General features: G+C 43.5%; 2 protein-coding genes across 3 annotated transcripts in view; one reads left to right on the top strand and one right to left on the bottom strand.

The window, feature by feature from the left end:
- ATXN1 (ataxin 1) overlaps positions 1 to 15847 on the top strand; it is a 287878-nt gene that overhangs the window by 246104 nt on the left and 25927 nt on the right. The window lies entirely within an intron of this gene.
- Positions 1 to 15847, bottom strand: part of GMPR (guanosine monophosphate reductase) — a 43915-nt gene that overhangs the window by 17131 nt on the left and 10937 nt on the right. For both annotated transcript variants that reach the window (XM_068931770.1, XM_068931772.1), the window contains 3 exons: positions 12950 to 13031; positions 10438 to 10544; positions 3392 to 3434 (listed from right to left, as the gene is read on the bottom strand). In XM_068931770.1, coding sequence (XP_068787871.1) covers positions 3392 to 3434; positions 10438 to 10544; positions 12950 to 13031 — 232 coding nt within the window. The remainder of the gene's footprint in view (positions 1 to 3391; positions 3435 to 10437; positions 10545 to 12949; positions 13032 to 15847) is intronic.

Below are 15847 nucleotides of genomic sequence, written 5' to 3'. Positions count from 1 at the left end.
AGTAGAAGATAACCAGACTGGCTCCACACACAGCTGGCTGGAGTTAGTCACGATTCACAGCTCTGGCAGCCCTCCAGGTAGATGCAGTGTAATCGTGCCTGGACCCCTACTGGCTCTGGAAGCAACATTCACCTGTGCTCTGCCTGAGCCAGTGAGCCTTCACATCAGTAGGTATTACATACACAGCTATGGAAAACAGGAAAGAAGCCACTATGATCTATCAGGTATGTTTTGGAACTAGTGTATGTTCCCGATGATTGACTTTTACAACTGACTTTTCCTTCCTTTTCCTTCCCTGCTCTTGTATCTCTTCTCACCACTGCTGTAAGCAAGAGCAGTTTTGCGTTTAAGACGCTGGCATAGGATTCAAATGGCACATTCTGTTCCTGGCTGTGTCATATAAATATATGTGACCTCAGATAACTGAACTTAGTATTTCTGTGCTTTGACTTCTCATCTTTAAAAAAGGAGACACTAGTGCCTCTCTGGGGCATTCTGAGAAATGTATTCATGTTATCAGCCTTTTCAAGGGTGCAGTTATGTGAACCGTCTAAGAGGCCTACATAAAGTTCTTCATGCATGCTCTTTCGTTCCTGCATCAGAACACCTCTTCTTCCTGATTGATGTATAGCTTTTCCATTATCATCTCCAACACCCAATGGTAGTGTCATCCTCAGTTTCCCAAATCCAGATGCTCCCAGCCAGCAATTCCTGTGTTCCAGCAGTCTCTCCCAAAGTCTCTGTAACTCCCAGCATTTTTGCTTCCCCAACTCCAGTGTTTCTCTATTGTGATGTCTGCTTTACTAGTCTTCTACCTTGTTCCCCGCCCCCCCCCCCAAGCATGCCCAGCCTACCTCTGTTTGCTGACATCAGTCAAGGGCTGAGCCTCACCTTTCACATGTAAAACTTCTCAGCACCTTCAAGGTTCTTTACAGCTCTTTAGTTGCACTCAATCCATTCTACCCTGCAGCCCCATCTGATGCTGCCAACTTTTCTCCTCCTGTCACATCTTTAGTCATTTTTCATTGCCAGCTTTCACATCTGGAACTTCCTCATTTTTTATGATCCAAATGACTACCTTATCACTGCTTTATAATGAACCCCTTAACATGGCTTTCATGCAGACTTTTAACAATGGTCCACTAAAAAGAGATAGTGTAATCACATGTTAAGGGAAAGCCTTCCTCAGGTCTCTTCTCCATGCCTTGCCTAGGCCTCCAACTCCAGGCTAAATGGTCTGGCTGTGTCCTCAGTCCCTGATTTCCAATATATTTATGTGACTCCTCTCCCCCAAGAAGCTCTCAGCACAAGCTAGCACAAAGCCAGGGCTTTGGCTTGTAAATGCTGGGCATGGAGGCATCTTTTTGCATAGCTCACACAGCCCATCCCCTCAATAGCATTCAATAAACACTGACAATAATAATAACGTCATCTAGAAGTTTATTTTGCCATCCACCTTGGATGGCACACCTGGCTCTATCTAGTCAGGTTCCCAGAGACTGGTTAGCTCAATGATACATAACCAGATATGGCTGTCTACTGCCTCAGGGTAATCTCTATCAGTTCCGATCCCGTATCTGTGACAGATAGGTTGGGCTATTCTCTCTAGTCTACTGTCAGTGTGAGACTACTGCCTATATAATCTTAGCTTTTACCCAATACTCCTCTGCCAGAGACAATCTGTGGTAGCCTTCAAACAGGTTCCACTGCGAATTCCAGCATGGCCTGGCTAGTGAGCTGAAGGCCTGAATGACATTCAGGCCTTCCTGAATGGAACCTGCCTTTCCACAGGTTTTGGACAAGTTTCTGCTCAGTGTGGCCCCAAAAGATTAAAGGGACCCTTCAGACTGGCTATAAACATTGTAAAGGACAACAATTTAAGGACTTTGAAGTTGTTTCCTGTTATTTTAAATTCTGGAAATGCTCTTGTTGAAATAAGACCTTTTCCACCGGCCAGGTTTCTGCTGCAGCAGCCTGGATTGCAGCAAGGCCATAATCCCGCTTGCAACAGCCTGATGACTCTGGCAACAACTGGGACAAGCCGGGGAACCAGAGAAAGCCAAGCAGAACAAAAGCCTCACTGCAGACAGCATGATGTCAGGGTGGGATGGGGTGAGGAGAGGTTGGGTAGTTTTTTTTTTAATATAATCTTGTTGGAGAGGGTGGGTGCTGGTATTCAGCTATGTAAGAATCACCCATCTGGAAGCATCTCTCCCTATTTCACATCACCCATGGGGTAACGCGAGGGTCCTGTGAAACCTGGGGAGAGAGCAAATTCCTTGCTGGTAGCCATCACCCCAGGGCTGTGCTTAAAATTCTCTCATTAAGTCTTCGTTGTCTTCTGACTTAAAAACAAGAGGTGTCTGCAAACTCAGAAGACAGGTTTTGGTTTCAACCTTTCCAGCACGAAAGTTTTTGCTGGCAGGGATGTCATCTCACTTTGGGCCTGTCCCTGCTTTCCAGCCTTGCAAAGCTTCCTGCCAAGCAAACGTGCTTGATCATAATGCGCTATCTCTTGTATCGTATCACCCTGAAATACCAATGTGAGGCTGTGCTGTCCTACTGTATTCCAGGCACTTCCACATTGAGACATCTCCAAATGGACCGGTGTTTTGGGGGAAAGGAGCGTGTCTTTAATTGTCTTGTCAGTCCAGTGCTGAGTGCATTCAGCCCGATTCACAGAGAGAGCAGCAAGGTTATGGCGAAGTGACAACCATAACCTCCCTCGTCCCCAACTGATGTAACTGTCATGCCCAGCAGAAAACACTCACAGGTTAACTGCTCTGTTCTATCAGTAAAAGCTGGTGCAACTTACTAAAGCTATTGGCATGAGAGCAAAATCTGTTAATTATTAACTTGGATGCTTTAGTCATCCGCTCAGCTCTAGGGAATACAGTACAAATAAAATGGCAGATCTTCAAGTGGATAGCTGATCCTAAGAACATCTCCTGGGATCTGGCCTGCCTTTTTGCTTTGTTACTGTGTCCAACACACATTCCACCCTCTCTTTGTCCACCCAGGGCCCAGGTCAGCCAGATCTTGCAATGCTGCAGTCATCCTTGAACCCTCCTCAGAAGAAATCCTTATCAGTTTTCTTTGTATTACTGTCCCAGTGGCTGTATCAGAAAGCCTGTCTCATGCACACCTGGCAGATAGACAGTTTCTAAATGGGACTTTGACCAGGGTATGATCTTGCTCTGTAGAATTTGGACTGTGCAAATCAGACAAAGAGCAAATTTATATTTGGTGTATTAATTTCAGTGGAGCTGGCCACAGGGACAACTGTAACCTACTGGTGATTACACATTCAGGGTCAACTTGGCTCCTGCATCACCGCTGCGTATGCTGGACTTATGTTGGGAATAACCATGGCCCTACGTGTTGTCCTTACCAAATGCTTTAGCGACATCTCCTGGGCAGCTGCATCCTCCATCCTGCATAAAAGAAAGAGAAGACAGTGAGCAGCAGTGAGCTCAGCCAGCAAGCACTCTGCAACCTGCAACAGAACAGCCCCTCCTCAGGAACAGCATGGCAAGAGCTGACTATGATGGCCAGTATTCAACATCTTGGCAGAGTTTTTAGGGAATCCATAATCTTCTTTCTATTGCTTTTCTTTTTTAGGCTTATTTACTCTACCATATAGTCTATCGATAATCCCATAGGTAACAGCAGCAATGCAAATTCCCTATTGCAATCCCCTAAATCCCAGAAACTGAAAAGCAAAAACTCCTCTGACAATCTGAGTCGTTCCTTGCCATTTTAATGAAAGGCTGTGTGATGCAGAGGTACCACAAACCCCTACCATAAACCACCGAAGACATTTAAAATAACTTTCTCAGCAGTTTGCAGTACATTAAAAGGTCACAGTGGGAAGGGGTGGGGAAACACACCATCAGATATGTTGGATTTCGATCTGATAATCTTTAAGCAAGTTGGGTAATCTAATCTTTGGTAAGTGAAAATGAATCTCTTATCATACTTCTCATTGTCTGACAGAGAAACAACATCACTTCAGTTCTTTAGCATTTTAAACCCGTGTGTTTCAGTTTTGGTGCAGAGCAAAGCAGTGGCAGACGAGAGGTTGTTGCTGACTGGGCAGAAAGGAAGTTACGTAGGTGAGATAGGGCTGTGAAAAAGGGAAAGCACATACCAGAGTGCTGTGGTTCTTCGGATCTTGTAAAGGTCTAAGCATCAGGTAACAAATACTGACCACTTTCCTACATGGTCACTGTCATGAGAGGGCTCCCTGCTCCTTTGAGGATCGGTGCCCTTGGCAGAGCGCTAATAGGTCTCCTGCTTTTGAAGCTGCTCCCCTGACAGTATGGTTACTTTACTTTGCTTCACCTCCCTGTGAAGGTGGTTGCACGTGACCAGTGGCTGAGCACCCCCTACACCATCATCCATTTTAGAGCAGATTTGGGCAGGTAGCTGGCAGCAGGGCTGCATGCGAGAACCTTTCCGTGCACACAAAGGATTCAGACACAAACTGAGCAGATGGATCCAAAAGTGAGCGGCTATTCAAAGGGTATGCACTGGAAGCATCATTTGGCAGAAGTTTAAAGGCTTTTATTCCATCTGCTGATAACCTCTAGCGCATTATGCCTTTTGTTGAGCTAGACACTCTTGCTGTCAGCTCCAGAAAAGAGTGCGGGGCTGACAGCTGAATCTCTCCCACCAGTGAAGGGCTCTGCTTGTGCAACTCTCTCCCTCTGACAAGCCTGTCAGAGCCTGGAGGAGGATGCGAGTGTGCGTACGTGTGTCGGGGGAGGAAGAGCAGAGTTAGAAAAAGGGGTCTAATAATCTTCAAAGCCTTGTGTTAGGAATTTGCCCAACTTTTACAGCCGGACTGAGGACAGGCTGGCTAGGGACTCTCTCTGGTAGATGGGTTACAGTTATTCTTGTTGGGCGGCTCAGTATCTGACTTTTATAATTATCCTAGTAGTGGGGGTGATGGAGGCCTACTACCTCCAGAAGTATCATGAGGATCTGGCCTTACTGTGCAATCATTAGTCATTGGCTTAAAAAAAAAAAAAAAAATCACTTAGAATGTCACCAAATTACAAAATGCTAAACAGATTAAGAGAGCTTCCAAAAAGCTCATGCGTTGTTACCATTTAAGATAAAAGAAACCAACGATGATGATTCACAGTGCTTTATTTGTAGATGTCTCCACTTACTTTGCTAAAGTGGATAAATTTAATGACACCGTTTCACAGAAACGGAAACAAAAAGGGGACATAGTAGGGAGTCACGGCGGAAGACGGTAAATAGTAGACCCATATGCATTAAAACACTTCATTACTTGTGAGAAATTAAGTAGTCGATTTAGAAAATAAGACTCTGCTTCTGTATTCAATCTGGGAGGCTTCCCCTTGCAGGCCAGCTGCTCCCAGTAGGGGGGCCTGAGTCTGGACCCAAAATGAACCGCTAGGCTATAGCCACGGGGCTTGCTGCAGGCTCAGGCTCTGCCTCAGAGCTGTGGGGACATTTACCTGCATAAATCCCCTGTGAACACAGGAGACCTGGGATTCTGCTACAGTAGCCCTACTGGAAAGGGTTTCCATGGGGCCTGCAGAGGGCATGACTCAGATAACTGGGTGCTAAGGTGAAGGAGAGAGGAAAACAGCTTTCCAAACAACAGAATTATTGTAACATGGATAAAACAATGCGATTTTCCCCAGTCTTGTTCGCAGAACAGATGAACCATTTTACAATAGCAACATTTAGCCTGAGGAAAGAAATACAGGATGAAAAACCAGTTTGAACTGTGAGTATTTGTCAAGATCATATGCAACTTATAATAAATTTATAAATGTATAAATTCTAATTTATAAGTCTCAAGCAATCTTTCTAATAAACAGTATAACTAGCCTTTCCTACAGTACCAGCAGATAGCTGTTTGGTATGCAGAAGTTTTATAAAGAATGTGGCACATAACAGTAGTAGAAACAATACATATGGTGCTTCTATTATAAAGTACACATGCTGGGCAGATTTCCTGTGCGGGAAGTGTGCTGTGTGGAGGCAGTGATGGTACGGCAGTAGCTGGGTGAAGAAACCCTTAGTCATCCTTTGCACAGAATGCCCCTGACTCGGGCAGGGCAAAGGGGAAACAGGGATCTCTATCAGATGATAGCCAAATGTGAGAGGCCACAGGCAAGGCTGCCTTCCATTCCCCACATTGCTGGCTTACTAGGATATGTGACTGCCTGTCTATCCAGGAAAGGAGTTGTCTGACCTACAAGAAATAGAAACTTTATCTCAAGTAGGGCATTTCTGGAGGAGCTCCCTGCTAAACGGCCTCTCCACTGTAAATCACTGTTGCACTTTCTCAAGACCAATGCAGTGGTCACTGAAAGATGAGAGTATTGGTTCCAGTACAAAATAGCAGGGGACAGAAATGGTGATGTACCTTAGACAGAGTTTCCTCTCTTCTTTCAGTAAGTAATGAAATATTCATTTCTGAGGTAAGCTTTGAGTCTTAGAGATAAGTCTAGTGTGAGAAAAGTAACAGGGGCAATTTCACCTCCCCCTTTGCTGTGTACATGACTCTAGAGAGACACTAGGCACTCACTTGGCCTATCATGTCTGCCTAAAAATTGTCACCTTCTTAGTCAACATATCAGCTCCAAAAATCATACATAATCACTTCAGTAATGCAAACGTTTAAACTCCCAGTGTGTGCTGCCATCCTAGCAGAGCTAATGGAGAACAGCCTTCAAGTCTGCTGTGCTCCTCGCACTGCCTGTACCGTGCTCAGCACTGTCACTATCTCATTGTAGGAGTGACACTTATTTCCCTTCATATTTAAGATGTGACAACATAACAGAAAAGAGGAGTAACTCGATGAAGGCACCGGACGAAACAGCAGATGCAAGAAAAGAGACTCCAAGGGACTCACCATATCACATCATCAGCTATATTCAACAGATTTTGCTCATAAATTATGAAGATAGCTTGTAGGCTTTGAATCCTTTCACATCCTTCCTGCTACTTCTGTATCAAGATAACAAAACCTGCTGGACATGTTTTCTCCCACCTAATCCATGTAGATGGCTGGTTAATACTCTGCCTGAAGAGACCTCCTTTGGCTCAGGCACAGTATGCCCTTTTCTGAATTTACATAAGAATGGCAGTATTCCTCCAGACGCCTTCTACTACGTCTACTTATTGCCCCTAGGCCCAATTACATTCTTATGTTTGCTCCTATTTGGTGTCTCCCCTCAGGAGGGTACCTCTCTCTTCTTGTATTACCCTTGCCAGAACTCTGGCAATGACCAAAAGGCCATGCTTTTTTTCCCAGTCAACACACCAATGCCCATCTGCTGCAGAATCCAGGCAAAAGATCCTCAGCCTTGCTCTAGTCTCCCTCTTGAGAGAGGTGAGCTGCAGTGTTGTAAGAGACCCCACTTACAGCCGAACATCATTTTCTTTGTCCAGATGCGGTAGCAGACAGGTATTAAACTGCACTTCTATACTCCTCCTGGAATGCCTAGAGGTTTCTTAGGTGTGAGCTCACTGAGACTGACAACCTAGGCAGGTCAGCAATTGATCCATCCCCAAAGCATAAGAGGAGGAACACCACAGAATCATCTCCTTTTTTTTTTTAACAGTCTAAACACACGCTATGTTAGGGATGTGTGTCTAGGATCAAGATCCATGCTACAGGGGTTCAGAACTTATTTCCAACAAAAAGGTTACACTTGCAACAAACTAACCCACCATCAGGATGAAAAGGCACTTCCTTGACTCACTTTTTTTTTTTTTTTCCCCCCCCCTCACAATTCAAAAAAAGTCATCCCTTCCCTTTTGGTGGGTAAGGGACAGAAAGAACCACAGTAAGGAAAGCCATTTTCTGTGGCCAGAAGTTGCAAAACATTCAGTAATGTACAGCATGGCTAAAATGCACAGGTGCCATCAGGATGGAGCTCAAAAGCACATTATCAAAAAACTACCTGTTCAGTTCAACTTTCTTAATGGCAACAGTTCAAGAGTTGGGAGGTGCATAGCAGAAGCGTTCAGAGTGAGCAGCCACAACAAAAGCTGCGTATCAAAGTAATTTAAGAGGGCGTTTTCAAGCTTGAGATCAGTGAAAGGATTTGTAAATATGGAATCCCACAGTTTCACTGATCCTAACTTTGATCCAAGCGCTCTTCTCACCTCAGTTGTACTGCAATATCCTTGAAATTAAAGTATTAAAATGCTTGTGAATAGTTCCTTCCTATCCTCCCAGATAGCTCCATTTCAATGGTTTCTGAGCAAAGGCAACTCTCCTTGGAATGAGCATGAAGAGCAATTCCTCTTCAGCATTACTTTCTCAGCAACTGTAATCTCTCCAGCAATTTCGGCGTGAGAGATTCAAGTGAGGAAAAAGGGATGGTGGGTCTTTTTGCTTACTCTCCAATAGGCACAAGCAGCATTGGATCTCACACCCTACAAACACCCTGGGTCTGATCCCCAAAGCAGGGGGAAATACTGATCTAATTCCCGTTTCTGACCCATCTGCATTAAAAAAAAAAAAACCAAACTTTCAGGTCTGTGAGCAGCAGATTTAACGATACTTGCTTTCCTATGAGCCTAGGTATTTTAGAACTGCAGTAAACTCCCTTGTGGGTCTCCCTTGTCGGTCTTCCTTAGAATGGCCACTGCGATACCCACCTTCATGTGCCTGTCTAGCCATCCCTCTTGGTGTGCCGGCTGGGTAAGAGAAAATAAATATTGCGATTAACCTGAAGGTTACTCACTGGTGTGCGAACACCGGCTAGCTGGTATGTCTGCTGGTACACATATGCTGACTAGCAATCTGACCACCACCTCTTAGCTGCCAAAGCTGCAGAACACTGTGTATCTTGGCTCCTGGCACTTCAAGGAAACGGTCTCAAAGATCAGATGGAGCCCCACAGCTGCACAGGCTCACTGTAGGGTCATAATATCTGCTAGCTTTATTTCCCCCTCTTGCATCTAGGGCCACTGGCAGACAGGCAGACAGCTACTTGTTTTCTTGGGAAATCAGGGTATTAACATTCTTCTGAAAGTTGCTAGCAGAAAAATGGTTATTGTAAAACCAGGATGGGTCTCAGAGTCACTGTTAGGATGGCACCTACAGTTACCAACCCTTCATAGTAAAGAGCAGGTCTTTCATGCTGTACTGCATACATGTTCTACTGTCTGCTACAGGCATAAACATTCATAACACTACCCAAGTAATATAGGGGAATCAGGAAGAGAAGGGAATACGTATGTATGAACAATAAAGAGCAAGAGAGCTCCAACTGTAATACATACTTATTTCCCTGCTGCATTATACCCACAGTTCCAAGAAATAAAATCAGACCCTTTCCCATCAGAACATTTCATGTTCCTTTGCCTTCCCCAGTCATTTTTTTAATCCTCTTCCCTCCTTCCTCTGCAGCACATACACTTCCTCACAAGGATAACAAGTCACAACTGGGTTGAACAAATCAGAGCCTTCCAGTGATGTCACTTGGCAGTAGATCCAAAATTCAGTGTGTGAGCCCACCTAGGGCCACAGTGGGAGACCTGTTGGCTGAGGGCAGCTGCAAGCACAGCACACTGGATGGCCCCTGTGCCTTCCCAGTTACTTGCTGCCTAACAAGCAGCCTGCAGACCGACTGTGCAAACCTCTGTGGTGGTACACAGATCAGTTAGGCATGTGTAAGCACACAAGACCTTTGGGTGCTGTAGGTTGTGATCTAGCTTGGTCTGAGGTCATGCTTCCAGATTTACTTCCTGTATAAGAGATAAGCTTGGTCCTCCTGGTGGACAGGAAACTGACATGAGCAGAAATAAAAACATACCCTCATTTTTCCATAGGCTCATTATTTCCCCAGAGCTGTGTGAGAACAGCAGCAGCTTGTGCGCCAGCTGTGCTCAACAGAGCCACCTCTCAAACACTCCTACTTCTGCAAAGAGAGCTCTGTTAGAACGCCATCTGAATCCATCCACCTACAAGGACATAGATGGGCACATATCATTTTACCTTGTACTCCCCTCTACTGCCTACCCTGTCCCTCAGTTCCACTCTCTGAGGGGAGCCATGTTTAACTTTCACTCATTTTTCAGAAATCTCTCAGAGGAAGTACTGTCTGCCTTGGCATGAAAACACTGTCATGCTTCCTATTCTGTTCACACAGCAACGTACTCTGTTCCATTCACGGGCTAAGAAGGAGCTTTCCAAAGGCACACATAGGAGTAAGGTGCCCAAGTCTTTTTCAGTATTTATATCTCTCTATTTACATAGGAGGAGTGGGTTATTCTTTATGGTTACATCTCCACTGTCTTAAGAGCGAGTACAGGGGTCAACCGGAGATGACAGAAGGATAACCTTTAGCACGCAGACAGTACTGGACTGTTTGATTCTCCTGTTCCACAACAATTTGCCCAGTGTGAATCTGAGAGCAGATGATAATTACTTACAGAAATGATATGTCCTTTCAAGCCATGTGCAGAGTCTGCACACTCAATAACAGCACTCAGCTGTGGATAGCCCACGCCTGTCTTAACACGAGTGGTGCACACAGAACCTAGACAAGAGAATGAAAAAAAAAAAACTTAACCAGTTAGGCCGGCAGAAAGGAAATAGATTGTTTTCTTTTTCTTGTGGAAAAACTGTGTTTCTATCTATCTGTATTATTTTTTCCCACCCAGTAAGTCTCTATTGCAAATGTCAGCTTCTTATGGACAAAAGGAACACAGAGAAACTTTGGTTTTGAAATGCTGTCATACCAATTCATGAGAGTTGTAATTCAGGTGACTAATACCCCCCTTCTTCTCCAGGGCCAGAACACCCAGTTTAGGTCTCATCCGTAATGCTTCCTGGTGAGGGAGTTACTGCATCACGGGAGAGGAAGTCCAACTGAGATGCCTGAAGAGAAGGGGGGCAAAGGGACCAGAGTCACAACTTCAATGAGGTTCAGCAGCAACATTTAAATCTGAATATTTCTTCCAATAAAGAAATATTTCTAGTTATCTCTTTTCTACAGATATTTTTAAAATAATTCCCTGGGAACATCTGTGTTTTTTTCTTTTTTGTGTAAATTTTCCATGGGGGAGAGAAACCAATTTTTGCTTAACACTTAAAGCAGAAACATGTGGTTGACCGCAGTAGTTGAGAATATAAGAAATAGTAGTTGAGAATATAAGAAAACCAGTGCATAGTATTTAAAAAGTAAGATAAATAATCAACAGAAAGCTATATAGCGTCACATTACAATAAAATACATTATCTACTAAAACTATATTTTTTATATATATAAATGCTATATTTTTTATATATATAAATGGTGTGCATATATATAAAGTGTATACACACACACACACACACACGTGTATGTATATCAAACATTACAATGCCAGTTTAACATGGCTTTAGATCTTTTGAAATGCCTTCTCTATTTTCCCCTCAAATTAACAGTCAAAATGAAAACCCTTTTATGACAATCTGAGGTCTTATGATTTAGGACAGAGATCATAGCATTCTACATGGTAATAAAAAATTCAGAAGAGATTTTAGATTAAATGTAGTGAAGTTTGGATCCCTTTACCCAGCTGATATTCAGGTATACTTCAACTATTTGTAAAGTAAAAGTTTTCAGTTATCTTTCAAAGAGCTGGCAAAGTGTAAACACTGAGAAATATTCCTGCAAAGAAGGAAAAAAAATTAATTTTAAAGCAAGTAAGTAAGTACTTAAATGCCTAATGCTTTATAATAAATCACTCACTTTTTCCACAGAAGGCATCATTGTCTGAGAGAGAGGGAGATTCAAAATTTGGTCTTTTGTGAGGAACGTTTGTTATCTTTGCTTTTTTTTGCTCTTTGTCCTGTGAAGATCTGTTCTGGCAAGTTCCCAGGGAGGACTCTACGCTGCATTTACTACTAATTGCTTCCAATTTGTGACTACAGAGTATAATATTTCTTCTTTTATATCTGAACTTTCCTGTGACGAACACACCACAGCATCTCTGCTGTTTACTCTTCCAGTATTTTGCAGTATTTATTGTTGTTTACTGTCTTCCTGGGCATAACTGCAACCTTCACTACATCATTTGCCATGCTCAATTTATCCATTCATGGACCATAAGCACTTAGAAACATGCAGTAAACAATCTGCCTGCGCTGCACTGGCTGATCACAGCTATACTGTCAGTGGCGCTTGTGCTGACTAGTTTAAATCTAGCCCACACGTATTGACCCTAGCTGTAGTCTATGAAGAAAGTGGCCAGAGGAAGGAGCACACGAGCAGACAGACAGGGATGGGAAAGAAGAAAAGGAAAGACACTCTTAACAGTATAAGCCAGACAGCAGTATTAGGGAAGGAAAGGCAAGAAAAAGACTGTATGAAGTTTAGAGTCCTCCCATTTGTAGGAATGTTACAGTGATAAATAACGTATAAGAGCATTAGTATTGGAGCTCCCAGGCGATAGTAATGAGTAGGGGCAATATTGTCCATACTTCACACGTCCTTCATGGCCTTTCAACCTTAAAGCCATTGACAAGGCAGGCAATCTCATCTTAACAGGACACAAATCATAAAGCTATTTAGAAACCTGTCTTTCCTTTCACCAAAGTAGAAGTGGATACCTTGAACAGAGCATGAGTTAAACTTTAGCTGGGCTGACTCAGTCTTTTTTTTAACAGGTTGGAAAGGCATCGTTCCTAAACGCAACACATTATCACTGATCATGTCAGCAACCCAGTACTTCCAACGATATATGCATCTTCACTTCCAAGTACAGCTTTGCAATATGTACAACTACCACACACCCATGTATTTCTCAAATACACTACGGGCAAGGGCACTGTTACTCCATTAACCTGAGTGGTTCTAGGCACCCTCGTGCACAAGCAAACAGCTCAGCATTATACACCTATTCCATCTGGACAATTGCTCCAACAACTTTACCATAAGTCACCCTGGATTTGACTTACCTGGTCCAATACCCACTTTAATAATATCTGCTCCAGAAAGAATAAGTTCTTCTACCATCTCTCCTGTCACCACATTGCCTGCCTAGACAGAAGGAACAATATCACATATTTGGGAGATTTTAGGACTAGTGTAATAAAGAGTAATGATGCTATGTAGAGTTTTATCCAGGTCTTTTACTAGTTGAGCCAGAAGGTATATAGTTCACCATATCGTTCATTGCACATGCCACAGCGATTAAACAGACCACATCGGTCAATTCTGAAACCAAATGATTTCGTGACTGGTCCAGTAACCCCTGATCTGAAGCGACGTTTGAAATCCAGGTCTGGTTTGGATTTCAACTCTGTGGCTTGTCTCACGTCTGCGGCATGTTCCTAACAAAAACTGTGCAAAATAAACCTGCGCAAAAGAAGAGCCCAGTTGCCCTACATCACCCCTTTTGAGCTTTGTGCTGGTACTGAGATGGGCCATTCATTTTGGAGATATCTGAATTTAGAATTTGGAGCTCTTCAGAAAACCTCTTATATAACGATATTTCAGGACAGAGCAGGTGTTTGTAGCAATACTGATACAGGCAGAGCAGGAGGTAAATTCTAAAATCCTTACTCAACATTTGCTTAGTTTTTATTGAAACAAAACTCTTGGTGAAGTCAACAGGAGCTGCCCAGAGAACGCTGGGCGAGGCCCACTCTCTGCTTACTGATTTTTGGCTTGTAATTCACTATTTATTTATTTTTAATGAATTGTACTTCCCCCTTTCATGAGCCTGAAACAGCTGGCAAGCCACCACCTGAGGCGCGTAACAAAACGATACGTTTGGGCAGCAGCTTGCGGTGTACAACACAGAACCACTTAACTTTTCTGAAAACTGCAGGATATTGATTTAAAAAAATAATAGTAATAAAAGACAATTGTTGGGAAATAAAGAATATAAATAGGTGTAGCATTTCCAGCTAAGTACTGCTTCCTTTCTGCTCAGGAGCAATCTGCTGTACTAAATGTCATACACTCCAAGACAGGGTGACAGAGAGCATGCTGCTTACAGCATTAAGGAAGCAGTTTATATCTTGAAGGCAGATAACTACCTGTGCAGTACGATACTCAGTACACGATGACTTAGTGAAATTCTGGAGTACATGCAACAGATTTACAAATGGGGACAAATGGGCATTAAAGTCAGTGGCTCCATGAGATTTGGGATCAAAGATCTACTTAAGTTAAACAGCAGTGTCTTCTAATCAGCAGAGCATAGCAGGTTGTCAGATTGTCTCTTCAGAAAAGCTAACCAGACGTTTAATGTTAAAGTACCACTAGAGAATGTTGTAACTGCATATGTTGATTCAAAGTGCTCATCCTAGCAAGGAGAAGCACTTATGTCCCCTGCATACATTTTTTCCTGGAATGCATGCACACAGACCAGTGGTTTCAGTCCTTCTGAATTTGTAGATTCTTAACAATTTTTCAGAAAAGATGTGGAGCTCTACATAGCAGTTTTCACCAGCCAGATACAGGCTTCCTTCACTTAGATACTTTTTGCAGACCTCAGGGTAGACAAAAAACACTGCCAGAGAAAGATACAGCTACAGTATCTGAGACCAGTTATCAGAGCTGAAGAGCAGGGAAAGCAGGGTCCTCCAGCCAGAGAAGCCAGATTACTTCAACTAAAAAAAATCTGAAAGGTGAATACAGAAAGACGGAGACTACAGAGATGAAAGTCCCTTAAAATTAACTAAGGACACACAGAAAGTAAAGTAATTGGAAATTGTACAAAGAAGCCCACCACAGACAATACGCTTTGTGGTGTATTTGGGGAAGCAGTCAGAGAACATAATCATTGCTGGATGTATTGTATTAGTGAAAACTGTGCCCATCTTAAAGTACCAATGCACTGCTAAATTGCTGGAGAACTGGCTTTCTTGAAAGAGATACACTCTAATAATTACCATACTGCTAATCTAACTTTGCTACGCCTGGCAGTAAAATAACAGCACCAGTAATAACTGAAAAGCCCCTGCAGCTCAGGTAAACCAGCATGCTTTCAATGCAGTCAGTTACTAGGAGCTACAGCAAATTACCCTGGCTGTGGGCCTTACACGCTCAGGATGACATTCAGCTGTACCACTGCTCAGTGTGAGGTTTCAGTGAGCATCACCCTGCCTCGTTCTAGAACTACCCAGGATGACCGAACTGTGGGTCAATCCTGGGGAAAGTCCTAGCCTCAAAGAAGTCAAAGGGAGTCTCACTGACGACTTTAATGGGATCAAGATTTCACCTAATGGGATTATAAAGGCTATAGCTCCTCTGACAGAGATACAAAATTAGTGAAGGCAGTAGGGCAGTGCCTCTGCATTTCAGTCAGGCATTTGATACTGTGCTTCATAAAAGCCTGCTATAAATATCGACTCACACTGACTGAGACAGGAACACTGCTGCACTGATTGAAAGCTGCTGGCAAATGGCAATGGATCAAGCTGGAGAGAAGTGTCTGTGACAACAGTTCTCAAACTTTCTTCTTGTATCCTAGAGGGAGAAGCACAGTCTGTGCCTCCACACTATAAGGAACACTGCCAAAGGACACTTCTCACCCACCAAAGCAAAGGGTGCTTTATCATAAGATGGAGAGACAGTGCCCTGCCCTGAACTGAGCTGTCCCACGGGGGTGGTGCACTCAGTATTGTGACTGACCCAAGACAGCTGCAGCAACATCACTGTCTCCTACCCTGTAATCCCAACTGGCCCCCCTCTGGGACCCAAGCCCAGGTAGACACACTATGTCTGCACTGACCCTGGCACTGGTTCCAGAGATAAACTGAGAGGTGTCCGCATGGCTTCATCTGACTGAATTCTGCTTCCACTGAGCCCTCTGTAAGTGCTATTACTGACTCCAAGAGGAGTAA

The sequence above is a fragment of the Struthio camelus genome, chromosome 2 (genome assembly GCF_040807025.1).
Source record: "Struthio camelus isolate bStrCam1 chromosome 2, bStrCam1.hap1, whole genome shotgun sequence".
In the NCBI taxonomy this organism is placed as follows: Eukaryota; Metazoa; Chordata; class Aves; order Struthioniformes; family Struthionidae; genus Struthio; species Struthio camelus.
This window is presented reverse-complemented; position numbering and strand designations above follow the sequence as displayed.